The sequence below is a fragment of the Lissotriton vulgaris genome, chromosome 3_1 (genome assembly GCF_964263255.1).
Source record: "Lissotriton vulgaris chromosome 3_1, aLisVul1.2, whole genome shotgun sequence".
NCBI lineage: Eukaryota > Metazoa > Chordata > Amphibia > Caudata > Salamandridae > Lissotriton > Lissotriton vulgaris.
In genome coordinates, this window is record NC_141689.1 from 2091140320 (window position 1) to 2091156190 (window position 15871).

At 47.1% G+C, this 15871-nt stretch overlaps 1 protein-coding gene across 1 annotated transcript in view; it reads right to left on the reverse strand.

Moving 5' to 3' along the window:
* Positions 1-15871, reverse strand: part of SRD5A3 (steroid 5 alpha-reductase 3) — a 161178-nt gene that overhangs the window by 20898 nt on the left and 124409 nt on the right. The window contains exon 3 of the mRNA XM_086962637.1: positions 7033-7224. Coding sequence (XP_086818763.1) covers positions 7033-7224 — 192 coding nt within the window. The remainder of the gene's footprint in view (positions 1-7032; positions 7225-15871) is intronic.

Sequence of the window (15871 nt, forward strand, 5' to 3'; positions counted from 1 at the left end):
GACTTACTGGAGGTAACAGAAGGGGTTTCTGGACCCCAAGGACCCTCAGCATCTAAGGGGACTTTGTCCCCCAACCACCACAGCGTCAGGAGGCGCATTTGCTGAGTGGTGGTGAAGGGGACGTAGCCTCCGGCAAGCTGCCTGTTTTTTTCCCAATTAAAATTTTGTTTTTATATTAAAGGACATTTTCGGAACTGGGGACTACATCCTCCGGGGCCCGGCCTTTTACTGATGAAGGCTGCATGGAGAAATCCCCAGGCCAAATTGGGCCCCAAGGATTCCATCCCCCAGGGCCCACCCATATAAAGTGGTGGCCTCCAGGGCACCCACTTACCAATGGAACCATGGGGGGAGCCTAAAGGCCTCACAGTCCCTGCTAGCTACCCGCCTCCTGCAGGAGCCGGCATTGATTTGGGATCTAGGGAGCTGCTGACATACAGCTCCCTGATACCAATACAATGTCCGTTTCACTTCACAGCGAGCAGGGAAACAGACACTGCTCTGATTTCAGCATGCAAGAGCATCTTGTGCTTTTGCTTGTTGAAAGCAGAGCAGTTGCTTGTTATGGCTTGGTGGGAGCGGCGCTACCACCAAGCCATATTAGACTGCAATGTCCCAGGGTGGGCACCCCAGGACATTGCTGGTTGCTGGAGCCTGCCCTGGGAGAGGGGGGGGGGGGTAGCGGTCTTTTATGGCTTTTATGGCTCCTGGAGGGAGGCTGTTCAGCCCCCCCCTCCTTTGTTCCATATTGCCCTGTGAGATGGTGCTCCCTGAGGCCGGGGGTATGCAAATGACCCACTTCAATATGGTCTGTGTGCCCAGGTAGGTGACTCACCCCCATTTAGAAAAAGAAAATATTTAAGGTATACGCCCCGGGGAGGTGGTAGTCCCCAAGGCAGCGGTGAGGCCGAGCTGGCCCCCTGCATTTCTTAACAACAGTGCCCCGGGGATGTGGCCGTCCCCTGGGCAGCGAGGGAGCCGCGAGGCTCCCTACATATAAATAAGTTACTGGCCCGGGAGGTGGCATTCCCCAGGAATGTGAGGGAGGTCATAGGGCCTTCCCTGCATTATTTTTTACATATATTTGTGCCCTGGGGAGGTGGTGGTCCCCGTGCCTTCGAATAGCCCTAGGAGGGGGGTCCATGCCCCTCCTCCTAAATTTACTGTATGCCCCAGGGACCTGGCCCACTAAGAGGTTATTTTAAAGCAAGGAAGCGGGAGCCCGCGCTTGCCTTTAAAAAAAGAAAGAAATTGCAGCAGATTCACTTATCCATCTGCCAGTCCGCAACATAATAATAAAAAAAATAAAAAGATTTTACCCCCTGAGGGGTCTCTGCCCCCTTTTCTTTTTTTAATAATTTTTTTTCTAGAACTTGGCTTCAAGCCGAGGCCCAAGATGGCTGCCAACATTTCCTGGTTGAAGTGTTGACTTCCAATCAAATTTTAGTAGGGTTTGCAAGTCCACTGCAAGGACTCGCATCCCCATATATCTATATTTTTTTTAAGATAGATATCTCAAAAACCACTGAACGGATTTACACCAAATCACAAAAAGCACACATATATATTGGAGATAACAGATCTGGCCAACACATAGCTCAGACTGTCTGTAGCTGAGACCTAAAATGTAACATCTATGGTTTTGAGGATTAGAATCCTGCTTTCAGGACTTACAGAATCAGTGACTGTCACTGGTTCCCTGAGGATGACACAGTCATGCTTATAATACATACCATGGAAATGGAATCATTGAAATATCCTATCAACATGCTAAATATTTAGTAATTGGGCAAACCTATTTGAAGTGATGGGCTTAGGAAGAATAGAATGGCAAAAAATATATATGCCATTTTATCTTAGAGTCAGGATCTGAAATATAATGTCTACACTATATACACATCGGTGACCAAAAACATAATGTAATATCAATATTTATTGAATAGAAATGTAGGTTTGATGGCACAGGAACCTTCCCTTCAATAAAACCCTGTGTTTCATTCAGTGTTACAATAATGAATGCATGAATGTAAGACCGTTACATTGACACCTGACCTTAACTTCACATAGAAACAAAATCATGGCTAAATGAAGGCAAGGGAACCTTTAATATATTCCTGCTTTTGCTTCTTTGTGAAACGAAAATCCAAAGGCTACACCACCAGGTCGGACTTTAATATGGTTGTGCATTAAAGTGCAGGCATGCCAATATATCACAAAATTGTGTTACTCTAAACCAAACCTGATGGCTTTATGAAAGAATGTCACAAAAGGTTACATCAATTTCCTTCTACATTACAATATGCAATGCTTTGAGCAGTAGTGCTCAAAAAAATCACAGTCTGGCCTTTCTCACAAACTTTAGAAATATGGTTGCATCCTTAAATTTATGGTGCTAAACAGACTTTCCAGATTACTGTAACAGAGCTATTTGGAAGTCTGAAATCTACTCTCATAAAGTACTCTTACATTTGAGTAGATTATCAGCGTTTATGATTCACAAAAGGATCAAATCAAGCAGTAATCTTGACATTCTGAAATAGTTTATTTCCAGGAATATTCAGATTTGACATCAAGTGGATAATCTGCTATAGTAAATGATACGGATCAGTTTATTTCCACAATTATCCTTTATTTTCTCAAAAAGGAATCTTTTATCTGTGAAATCCCTTGCCCTGAACTCCCATTAAAAATCGATGGCTTTTTATGTTTCCACCTGAAAAGAAAGTTACTTCCACCTTTCACAGGAGTAAATGACCAGCAATGTTGCCCGACTGCTCACCACCATGCCAGCTTGTGCGTGTCCACCTATGGTCTTCTCTTGTTTACTTTTAAACACGTGACCGGATTATCAATTGTAGTGACGGAGCCACCAGGTCCGTTCACGTACGCTCCACACATGCACCCGCGCACCCTGAGAGTGTATATAAAGAGGCTCAAGACCGCTCGGGGTCTTGGCCCAGTGAGTATATACTAGCGTGTGCCTTATTTGTAATTGCGACCCCGAGGGCGGCCTAGTCCATGCCTGCTAGTGTCCTGTCCCACCCAGACACTACACTAGCGACGAGGTGGGTCTATCTCACGCCTCGCCGTGTTCCCACGTTAAGTGCCCGGTACCTGCAGTGCACGGCCTGATCCTGCCGCAGTGGTCCCGGTGCCTGAGCGGGCCGCGCAGCCGCCGTTGTCTGTACTGGAAATAGTGAGTTAAAACGGGGTATACCCTAAGAACTCTCTGACCTGGGTCAGTTAAGTAGATACGTATAAAGTGGTCAGAGTCTATTGATTAACAAAAACATCAAATGTCTCACATGAATATTGCCAATTGTAAATTAGCAACATTCCATCCATGTAGTGCAAATTTTGTTTTATTTTAGCACTTTGTTAACTGGATACTTAGTATCATTCCATAAGTACCAGAAATTGTGGAATCAACATATGAAAAAGCATATCAATTACTTCATTGAATCAAACAGATACTTAAGGACACAGGTATCAATTGGGTGCATAGCAAAACTTCATATGTAGAAAAGATTCACACATATTATCTACATTATAACATATTGACGCGCTCAAAGTGATGAGGAAAAGAGGTAGTTAGATGGGATGGGTGTGATGGGATAAAGGTGGGGATTGGGTAAAGGTTGTTGTGACCATAAAACAATCACAGTGATATTCAGTGCGGCCTTTACAGTCTGATTTAGATCAATAGTTCCAAGTAACTTATTAGCATAGGATCTGTATTACTCCATTGCAGTAGAGGATGAGAGTTCAAGGTGCCGATGGCGGTGGTGCTCCCCAGGCAGTACCGCCGCCTCAGTGGGCAGACCCTCCAACCGACGCTCAGCCTGGTCAGGCCACGGCTGCCCTATTACCACCCTTTAGTAAACTCTCCAACCCGTCCACAGCCGCGGCGCGCTGGAAATCCTGGATTGGCCACCTGGACCAATACTTTGTTGATTTGCCGGAAATAGATGGGAGAGTGAAGAGGTCACTTCTCATGTGCTATGGGGGAGGCGAGCTGTACGATCTTTTCGAGACTTTTCCAGATAGAGGGGCAGATGATGACTACAACAGGGTGGTAGCAGCTTTGAACCGTCATTTCAATCCGCAGATAAACTCTGATTTTGAGCACTTCAAGCTCCGGCAGGCAAGGTAGGGCAAAGCCGAGACCATAGACATCTTCTATGCTCGCCTACGAAAACTTGCAAGCTCGTGCACACTGCCAGACCAGAGGGAGGAGATCAGGGTGCAGCTCATCCAGGGATGTCGGTCAGCCACGCTGCGACGCCTGATACTTCGACAATCCGGCATCAGTCTAGATGAAATTCTTGTGCTCGCCAGGTCCCACGAGCTGTCCAACGCTCACGCGGATGAAATGGCAGCGGCCCTCTTCGCAGCCAGCACCACAGCGGACACCCACGATCAAAGAAGAAAGAGTGGATGTGATTCAAAGAAGGCTGTCTCAATCAAAAGGATCCACAAGGCCTTCTCAGAGGAGCACGTGCTCTCCATGGGGGAGGTGTTTCGCAAGAGGAAAAACGTGTGCGCAATGCGGAAAACTCAACCATTTTGCAAACGTCTGCAGGAGTAGAAGAGGACGGAGTAACGCCCCAGGCCAAAGTGGGCTCTCGGCGGCGGTGAGGCAACTGACGATGGAGGACCCAATAGACCAAGTATACAACACCCCACCAGGGTTTGGTCTGGGAACTGAAGACAACAAAGTATTCTTTGTGTCATTTGTCAGCCGGGAAGGGACAAAGCGCCGACCACCGCCCATGTGCAACATCACCGTAGCAGGGTCCCCTGTAAGTGCCCTCATAGACACCAAAGCATCAGTCAACGTGATGGACAGCAACCAATATGAAAAACTGTCACCACGCCCGCCACTCCTACCATCCAAGGCCAGGATTTACAAGTATGACAGTGACGAGCCAATTCCTCTACGAGGAGTCATGGAGGTCGAAATTACCAGTGAAGGCTATCATCTTAACACAAAATTCCATGTCACGGAAGGAAGACCAGGCACACTCCTCAGTTGCCACACGGCGGAGGACCTGGAGCTTGCGTTCTTTGCAAACCAGGTGCATGTTTTGAACGTTCAGCTGCAGCAGAAAGAGGAAATACTATACCTGTCCTTGTGGAACCTTCTGAAAGTCCTCCGAAATTCATTCAATATGCAGCTGATAATATTGATCACAATATTATTACAATAGATGGCCATGGTACTTTTCATGGGATGGGCATTATTGCCACTGTGACTCCAACTGGAAAATTTTCAACGGTCATTAAGACGGGGTTTCACACGACCGTAGAACACGAGAAGTTGTGGGATCTGATTCTTTCTCCTGGAACGGAGTTTTCAAGTTAACAAAACGCGATCTACATTTCTTGTGAACTTTCTGCCCAACACAAACGTGAAACTTAGACATTTTTCTCTCCTTGCATGTTTTTTGAATTCCAGCCACTCCTCTTTCAGTGAGTACAGATACATCGTGATCTTCTTGAAATGCCACATAACAAATGAAACACTTTTCTACGTCCATTTTCACTGTATCTCACAGCAACTCGCAAGAACCTGTAACACATGAATGAAACATTTTTGATTAACCCCTTAAGCGCTGCCGTCGACCAACGGTCGTCGCGAGCACTACCTTGCCAGTGCTGCGCACGTCCGTTGGCCGACGCGGCCCCACCCGTTATTCGAACGTTCAGCACTGGGCGCTGAACGTTTGACGCTCTAAACGGGTTAACAAAAAAACAAACAATAACAACAAAGTTACAAAACAAAACACAAACAATAGCAAACTTTTTATTTCAAAAGTTAATTGTAATATTTACCTTCCTTCATTTAAGTCAACGAAAAAATTATACAAACTTTGTCTATCTGACATATTCTGCGATTATTTGATATTATGGTTATCAGAAACAATTTTTGATGTTATTTTTGACTTTCCCGTCCCTAAGAACATATATAATGATACCACACCTGGGCATATAAACAGTTATACCCTATATCTCAAATAATGGGCAGCTATTTTGATAAATTCGCCATATTGGATTAACGCGTCATGAAAGATTGGTAGACTTTTCACCATTGTTTTTTACGGAAAATTTTCAATAAGGATCCACTCACAGAAATTGTATTGCAATTAGTTCTAGGTTAGCCCATTTTTTTAAACTAATTTGACTAAACTAAGACTCCTGCTGGGCCAAATCTGAGGGGTAATCAGACCTCCTTTTGAACGAGTCTCCTGGCTGGCAGCAGTCAGGAGCCTCACACCTAGATGCCAATGAAGCTAAGGGTAAAAAAAGGCTCACACCTTGTTAGCACTTCTCACATTCTTAAGAGAGGCAGCTTTTCACTTTGTTCAGTCCCTGTTTAGGAGATTTGCATGCACTGTAAGAATGTCTGATGCGTTGGTCTTTCCCTGTATTTACACAAAATAAATGTAATTTATATAGTGCTTACTCCTGTTGAAATAGTTTATTATTCTTGCAAAGCATTATTGGTAGAGGAAGTTTACGCTGACAAAAGGCAACATTGTTTATGTGTAGATGTCAAAAGTGTGAATCTTCTTCCTATACCAGGAGGATTTCAGTGTACTCGAAATGTGCTCCAATGTACTCATGATAGACCTGCTAAACATACATGTGTGGAATTAAGTTCTGATGACATTTCTTATGATGCCACTTCCTGTGATGTCACGCGCCACGATGTCAAGCGCTGTGATGCCACTTGCATTCTGATTAACTAGGTTAGTCCCCCCAATTCTTTTTTTAGGACTTGTGCCCTGAGTTGAACTCTAACTGCAGAGTACTGGAGGGGGTATAACACAGTAACCGTTATTACGTGTGGTAAGTTTGTACCCCTCCAGTACCGTACAACTTGTAATCAAGGCCATCATATAGTTTGAGTGTTACTTCCTTTTCTAAAAATCATAATTACATCCTCAAACATAACATTTGCTCCTCCTTTATGCCTAATTTGCTGGAAGAAGAACAGAGATCTGTTGACACTGATCATGGCATACTCACCGCTTTTTCTATGCAGTGGCACTTGACACAGCACAGTTATGCCCAGGAGAATATAATACATCAGTCCGAAGCAGTATTGTACCAGGTGAATGACTCCGTCGGAGAACACGCTGACAAGGATGCACTCTGCCAGCCTCCTGAGACTGTGCAGCCAAAGCAGAGTGAGAACCAGGAAGGCCGAGAGCTCCCCACCTACAAAATAAACAGAAGTGACAGACTGTGAGCATTGTGTTCCACACAAACGAACTCAGAAGGTCGCACATTCCACAAGCAAAGAACTGGAGGTCCGCCCTGAACTGAAATAATACCAATGAAAGTCGGAAGCTATAGGGTTACTAAAGAATGAATATCTCTGAGACAGTGCCATGACTGCTCCATTTGTTTGTTGGTGTGGGGCAGCTGATCACCCACTTGCCCCTGTTACATTGAGAAAGAACAGCCAATACTGCAGCCTCACAAGTGTCAAGAGTTTCCTCTGCATGGTTTGAAGATTAATGATGCGTCTAAGAATAAGTAACTTTCCTTCGGTGAGGCCTTATCAGGTAGAGACAAGATCTAGCCACAGATTCCTTACCTTTGAATTATCCCCAGGTGCCAGACTGGATCCGAAAACTTTTCTACAGCAGTACCTATGCGCTGTGGTAGAGGGCGTCGAGCGACTTCAAGACGTCGTCCACCGGATATGACGTCAAGAGTCCATAGAAGCCCTCCCCTGACGTGCTGATGGCAGTTTCTTCCGCAACTACTTCCCGCTGTAAAACGCAGAGCCACGTATAGAAACTACTATGGAAACAGTGTGCCCAAAAAGAATCTTCTTTTGAAAAACATTATTATTTATTAATAAGTGCATATACGGATCTGGAAAGAAAAGGATAATTCGTTCGCAGAGAGGGGAAGATGGGTGGGTGGCAAAGAATCTGCGTTTAGATCTGGTCTCTACCAGATATGGCGATACCGAAGGTAAGTAACTTATTCACCTGATAAAGATGTCTAGTCGCAGATTCCTTACCTTTGAATGAGATACCTAAGCAATACCATCCCCTGGGGAGGATCTGCAAACCGATCCCATGAAGATCCTCGACTAGGCTATCCGGTCTGTTATAAGAAAAGAAGAGAAAGAGATAGGCTGCCAGAAAGGGTGATGAGGAAGGAGACATCCCACCAGAAACGTTGTGCAGAACCTTGTACGGAACTGAAACCCGCAACTTTGCAAAAAGAAAAGCATGGGAAGAAGATACCACGGCAGAACAATAAAGCAAGCTGGAAATAACACTCCATATAAACATAATACTACATCGCTCCCCTAATGTCAACCGGGCCATAAGAACTGGGCTGGGGGCCAAGGACAATAGCTAAACTACTGGGCCAGAGCTAAAAGCCATAGAATAGAGCAAAGCAGAGAGCATCAACCAATAGTTTAATAAATCATTGCAAGCACTAAAAGCAATCAAGGCCACAGACTACGCGTGGTGAGAGGAAACACTTTGAGACAGAGAGGAGCACTCTGGGATTATCCAACGTAGAATTTTCAGGGGGGAGAATGAAGAGAGTACAAAGCAATGAACATGCATAAGTCGCTCCAGGATACGAGGAAAAGCGCAAAACGTGAGCAAAAACACACTCCCTTATAAGAGGCAGGAGAGCAGGACTTACTACAGGAACACCTGATAAAAGGCGGTATAAAGAAATATATCTATCTATCCAGAAACATACACATAAATCACACGGTCAAATAAAAGTAGGCCTAAGAAGGGTATGTATAAAGGGCCACAACATTGGTCATGGGCCGACGATGGAATAAGGGCGAGCTGGCAACCAGTCACATGGCCTAGTATTAAAGAAATAGAGGGGTCAAACCCACACACTCCAGAAAACAAAATAAGCAGACAGAAAACAATTTTTTTTTTTTTTTTTTTTTGGGAAAACCTTTATTTGTAGAAAAAGTACACCGCTATTCAGCCATACAACCCGGAGGCCAGGCAGCATCGAGGTAGCAAGTAAGATCGTGTACAATACTGTACGCAGAAGCAATCAGGTTTAATTTTTCAATAGCATTGAACGTAATAATAAATAAACCAAAGAATAAGAAAGCCTCAAAAAAGGCTAGGAGAAAGAGGTGTGCACTAGGCACGAAAGAGAGTCAAAGAGGAAAAAGGTAGGCTGAGGACGGTACAGAAGCAGTGGACTTGCGTAGCGGGAGGGGGTCGAGGGCCGTACATCCAAGACAGCACACAATAACAGTGACAACAGTGAGGCACGTGGGGGGGAGCACACCAGGATAACCTATCTGGAACTGCGGGTAAGGGGCCCTACGGGGAAAGCTGGACATCAGAGTCAATCTCTACTGGGGGGTCGCAAATATCACCTCTATAGGAGTTCCAGGCTCCCCACACAGACCTCCACATTTTAGGCTTGCCCCTGGCCACATACACCGTCTTCTCACGCAGCATGCACCAGTCCATATTGGTTTCCCATAAACTGAGCGAGGGAGGAGCAGGCGCACCCCATTTCTGGGCGATGTCCCTCTTGGCCACCATGTTGCCCAGGGTGACCCAACGGGTCTGGGCCACACTGTAATCATTCGGACACCAAACATTGAGGAGGCATCGCCGGGCCTCAGCCGGTAGGGCCACTCCAGTCACTTCTTCCATCACCTCATGCACTCGTGTCCAATACCGGGCAACTCCAGGACATTCCCATATGATGTGCAGGAAGGTAGCAAGCATACCACAACCCCTCCGACACAGGCCGTCCGTTGAAAGTCCCATATGTAGGAGTCTGGGGCCGGTTACATACACCCTGTGTAGTATCTTCAACTGAACAAGGCGGAGTCGTGCTGATATGGCCACCTCCCTGGGGGAGGAGACCGCTGATTGCCACTCCTCGTCGTCCATCTCTATACCATCATTCACCCAGTGCAGTCTCAATCGCTCAAGCAAATCCACTCTCACATTAATGAGCTTTTTGTACGTCAGGGAGATAGCGCTGTCCGGCATGTGACCGTCCAGCACCCGATCCTCCAGGGGTGATGACTCAGGGATCGCACCCTCTCCCGACATGTGAGGGGAGAGGGCATGGCTAAGCTGGGCGTGTCGGAAATATTCCGTCGCCGCCAGCTGGAACTCAGACTGTAGCACTTCAAACGACTTGATCCTCCCCCTTGCCATCATGTCCCCAACCTTAGATATTCCAATGGCGTCCCATCTATCGAAGCCCTTAGTATTCCACAGCTTTCCCAGTATGTCTGAGTCATACAAAGGGGTGGCCATGGTAACCCTATCTTTCCAGCCCAGGGTGTCCGTGACCGAGCGCCATATATGCACCATCGTTTTGGTGGGGCCCGTCAGTTTCCGGTCCAAAGACCTGGAGTATAATGCTCTATAGTAGTTCCCGTCTTGCACGAGCCACCGATCCATGGCGTAGCCCGGACTGGCCGCCGGGCCGTAGAGGCCGTGGTTGATGGCCGCGAGCTGGGACGCCCAGTAGTAGCGTCGCATATCCGGCAGGGCGATACCCCCATCATAGCACGGTATGGTCAGCTTGAGCAACGAGATTCGTGGTCTACCATCCCACAACAGCGCTCGCTGCAAGGATTCGATCTCTCCAAAGTATTTGGCTGGGACCGGATCCTGGGTGTTCTGCAAAGCGTAGAGGAAGCGAGGCCGCGCCATCATTTTGAACAACGCAGCTCTGCCCATTAGGGAGATCGGTAGCTTCTTCCATCCCTCGACGTCCCTGCGTAACCGCGCCAGTGGTGGTAGTAGGTTGTGTGAGTATCGGGCTCGGGGATCTCGCGACACATAAATGCCCAGGTACCGAAAGCCCTGCTGGGCTATCTGTATTGAGCACCCACGGGGGAGGCGCGGAGTGTCTCCACACAACGTGTACAAAGAGGATTTAGACCAGTTGATTACCAAGCCAGAATGGGCCCCGAAGGTCCCCAGCAGGTCAAAAACCACAATGAGCGAGCGGCAGGGAGAGGTGAGATACAAAAGAATGTCGTCCGCGTAAAGCGACACTCGGTCCTCAAAGCCAGGGGACCACGTTATCCCGGAGACATCAGGGTGTGTCCTGATCCAAGCCGCCAGGGGTTCCAGTGCCAGGGCGAACAGGAGCGGCGAGAGCGGACAACCTTGCCTGGTGCCCCTGTGCAGCGCAAAGGAGGCCGACAGCCGACCATTGACGACCACATTAGCCAGCGGTGCGGAATACAGCAGACGGACCCAGCCGATGTAAGCGGGCCCAAACCCCAATTTGGCTAGGACTGCCCACAGGTAGTTCCACTCCAGCGAGTCGAAAGCCATAGTGGCGTCAAGAGAGGCGAGAACTGCGGGTTCACGAAGCAAGTGAGCACGTGCCATGACCGCGTGAAGCCGCCTCAAGTTGAGTGCCGTGTTCCGGTGCGGTATGAAGCCAGATTGGTCCGGGTGAACCAGGTCCGAGATCACTCCCACCAGCCGGTTGGCCAACAGTTTGGCCAGGATCTTAGGTTCGGCATTCAGGAGTGAGATGGGTCTATAGGACCGGCACAAATCACGCGGTTTTCCCTCCTTGTGGATCACCACAATGGTGGCGAGTCGTTGGTCGAGGGGGAGTTCTCCCGTCTCGCGGGCATCAAGGAACATATTTAACAATGGTGCAGCAAGCGCGTCGGCCTTGAGTTTATAAAGCTCGACCGGGATACCGTTGGGTCCCGGTGCTTTGCCAGAGCGCAGCGAACGGATCGCCAAGGCTACCTCATCCACAGACAGGTCCCGATCCATGTCGTCTCGTTCGAGATCTGAGAGGCAGGGAAGGTCGACGTCCTCCAGAAAGGAGGCCGAAGCAGACTCTGGGAGAGGATTCGCGGAGGTATATACCCCTTCGAAGTATTCAGCGAAGGACCCAACTATAGCCGCCGGGTCCGTCAGGGACAAGCCATCCTCACCCACCAGCTCTGGGACCACCCGGGACGCCAGCTCCCGTCTATCCAGCCACGCCAAGAGCTTGCCCGCCTTATCACCCAAGTCATATATCCTGCCCTGCTGTTCCCTGCTCAAGGCTTTCGCCGCGTCAGTGGCGGTCGCCCGTAGTTCGGACTGTTTGAGGGAGAGAGCGTGAAGTACAGAAAACAATTTTAATGACTGAAGGGGTATGATCAGATAGCAGAGAGACCATATATAGATTAGATTGAATAGAAAACAGCTGGGGATCACAACCCGGCAAGAATAGAGAAATTAAAACTACTATGGAGGACTGTAAAAAGGAGGGCCTATTCAGATAACTAGTCCCCATCTAAAAAGAAGGAAGAACAGGAGACCAGATGGAGGAAATAGTATGGAAAAACCAACGCTACAAGTGAAGGTCCAAACCAAGAAACCAGTGTAAATACCTGAAGTAACAGATGGAAAGGAAGCAAGGAAACAAGAGTAAAGGCCAGAAGCAAAAGAAAGTGCCAGTTTGTATGGGATGACCTGTGCCCGGCAACAAACCATGTAACATCATAACTGAGGATCCAGACATCACCCAAGATCGTATTGGTATACTTATAAGTTCAAGGGAGAACAACCTCCGCCCGGGGTTGAAACTGTATCCATGATAGCTTGAAGTGAAGGAAACTACCTGGAAAGAAATCTGAAGGAATCACCAACCTACGTAAAAACCAACCTAGAGTGGGTGGTCAAGAAACCCATGTTTGAGAAGACCAAAAGACGAAAAATAGCCAAGAACCCCAAAAAGGATAGAGGCACATCTGAAGAACAGCCAGGTCAGTAACTAAACGTTGGGGTTAGTATTGGAGGTGTAACAGGAAAGTTTCAAACAAGGACAAAAAAACATTGTCCAAAAGTGAAAAGCAACAGCAGCTTCACGCAGAACAGATGCAAATTATAACAGGCCATGAAGAGGCACGAAGGAAAAGGGTCGGCAGCGTAGTCCACCCATGCCAAGACATGGACCAGGTAGGCCCACAAGGAACCTAAAGAGAGAAAGAGAAAGGGCAGGAACCAGTCTTGCTCATCTACAGCAAGAACTAGCACAAGAAGTGCTAACGCCTGACGAGAGTAAAGCAGGAACACCACCTAGGTCAGGACCAGACGATGCACCCTAGGCCAAGAACCACGCCCCTTCCCTTGCATGTTCCAGGAAAGAAAGTGCACATATAGAGTTAAAAAAACGAACCCCCTGGATAGCGTGGAGAAACACTCAACAACGGGGGCAGGAGCAAGAACCACCCCTGTGCACCATCTTCTGACTTGCACTGCCTAACCAAAGCACAGAATCCCCTAAAAGGGGTACCATTGTGTCAGAAACATATTTGTGAATACCTATAAGGCATACAGATGAAGTACCCTATAGGACAGGGAACAGGGCAAAAGTGCATCCATACAATACCATAAAAATACTCCAACTAGAACTAGGATGGAAAGCAAAAGAACACCGTGCAGCCACCTGCGTAGAAACCCAACAAGGCCAGAAAATAAGATGTGTCCCCAAAAACAACCAGGGACCACAACCTGTCATTGACAGGGTAAGAATACAAGAAAAGAAAATACCTGCTGGGGTAGGAGGACTACATTGGGTACCACTCTGAGGTGACGAGTGAAAAGAAGAGGTCAAGGAGCACTGCCCTAGAAAGACTCACACATAGTAGGAAACAATGAGACTATCCCTGGACTAACTGAGTCAGGGGGAAGTAGAGGACGGTATAGCAATCAGAACCTAAGATTTCGCCCCACTCCACCTATCCCGAAAATGGCATAAAGCAGAGTCTGTACTGGAAGCAAAACAGATGTTTAATATTGCACAGTATGCCTACCAAGGTAGATTGAACAGCCCGTGAAAAACCAAGGGTGCGTAGTTAGGCACGCTGGCGAAGACCTACTAAAAGAGCCATGGCTTGTCCGACAATCTGTGGTATCCATGTCACAGCGAATCAGTAATTTAGCCATCTGATGGACATCCTGGAGTAGCTGAGTAAGAGTGTTCCGGGTGTCACAAGGGACAGAGGGGAAAAGGCGCAAGACCAAATCCCAAAACACGTGAGAAAAACGACCTAAAAAAAACACAGGCGGTATTAAGGGACCGGAAAACGGAATTGGTGTCAGAAAAGATATATGGACCAAGAGCAACTTTTAGACTTCCTGTCTAGCAGGACGTCAGGCAGGGTGCTGATGTTGGTGGAGGCTGTAGCAACCTGATACACCAAGCTGCATGTAGTTGGCTGTCAGCAGATACAGAGCGGGTCTCCAGGGGACGGATGGTGCCTATGAGTTATAGACCGGCCCACAGAAGCCCTTGAATCGGGTTTAGCCCAAGAACCCAACAGAATATCAACAAGCATTTACAATGCAATGGTCTTGCCTTTGCAAAAGTTAGAGCTATTGGCATTGTAAATGACAAACTTTTTATTTATGTGTTGGTTTTGAAAACAGAGAAATAAATGGCATTGTCATTTACAATGCCAACAGCTTAATCTCTTGCAAATGCGAGACCTATTGCATTTGCACACACAGAGAGCCACACACACAGAGCCACACACACAGAGCCACACACACAGAGCCACACACACACACACACACACACACACAGAGCCACACACACAGAGCCACATACACAGAGCCACATACACACAGCCACACACACACAGCCACACACACACCGAGCAACACACACACAGAGCCACACACACACACACAGAGCCACACACAGAGCCACAGACCACACGGCTCTTGGTGTGTCCTATCTGAGTTGGCAATTATCACCCTGCTCTCTGTATTCTTCCCCTGGGTGTTGTTTACTTTGCAGCAAGTTCGTAAGTAGACGCAGGATGTGACTGTAGCCCTCATACTCCTCTTCACTACCCTCGTACATATGTGCAGCTACTTTTACCACGTTTGGAACATCCCTCTAAACCTCTCATAACACCAAAAGTCTTCCCTCATAGATGCATAATTATGGAATGGTAGTGTGTAGTCTTCTAACTCTGCTTCTTGGCTTGTTAGATTCCCCCACGGCAACCACTCGACATTTTTAAAAAGGAGCACATTTTTACTTTTTTTTAATTGCCTACTGAAGATATAGTAGTTATTTACTCGTGCACTGTTGAATGCACATTATAACGTACGTTAGAATGCATTTCCTAGATCACTCACTGGTGTGATTCATTTTTCTGATGGGTTTCAATGAGGGAAGGGAACTGGCTTTAATATGACTACTTATAAAAAAAAATACAAACAAAACCCCTCGATTCCACGGGTTGGTGGATTAGTTAATTATTATAAAAGCGCGTTTTATACCAAGCCTTTATCCAGTACGTTATATAGACTATACATGTTTGAGCTAGTTGCTCAATCTAACGTGGTATTTGCACTAAATGAAAGGCAAAGTTTACCAATCCAGATCTGGCCTAAGCATTACCTATGCAGTTAAGTGACTATGGCACCAAGCGCTAGTATTTGCACATAAGCAAAGCTCAAATCCAAAAGATGAGAGGAAAGAGAAATTCGTTATGTGTAAGGTGACCAGGCGTTCAGAATTGGCCTGGACACTCCGTAGTTAATTATTTTGGCTTTTGAAGAGAATGGCTTGAACCACACAGCTTGTTCCATGTTCAAGGAAGGATTTTAGACAGGTCAGAGCCTTATGTGGACAAGGCGTTGAATCAGTATCTCATGTGAGTTAGTGTCGAGTTACACTGAGCGGTCCAAAATAATTAGTGCTTTTCCACTTAGCCGGTACAATGCCTGATTGCAGGGAGGAGAAGAAGAGCAGCTGATAATTGGGAGCAAGAGTGGTCACTAGCGTCTCCCTAACTTGGGGGGGAAGGGGATCCCGCTGGGATCTGGATTTAATTTTGGAA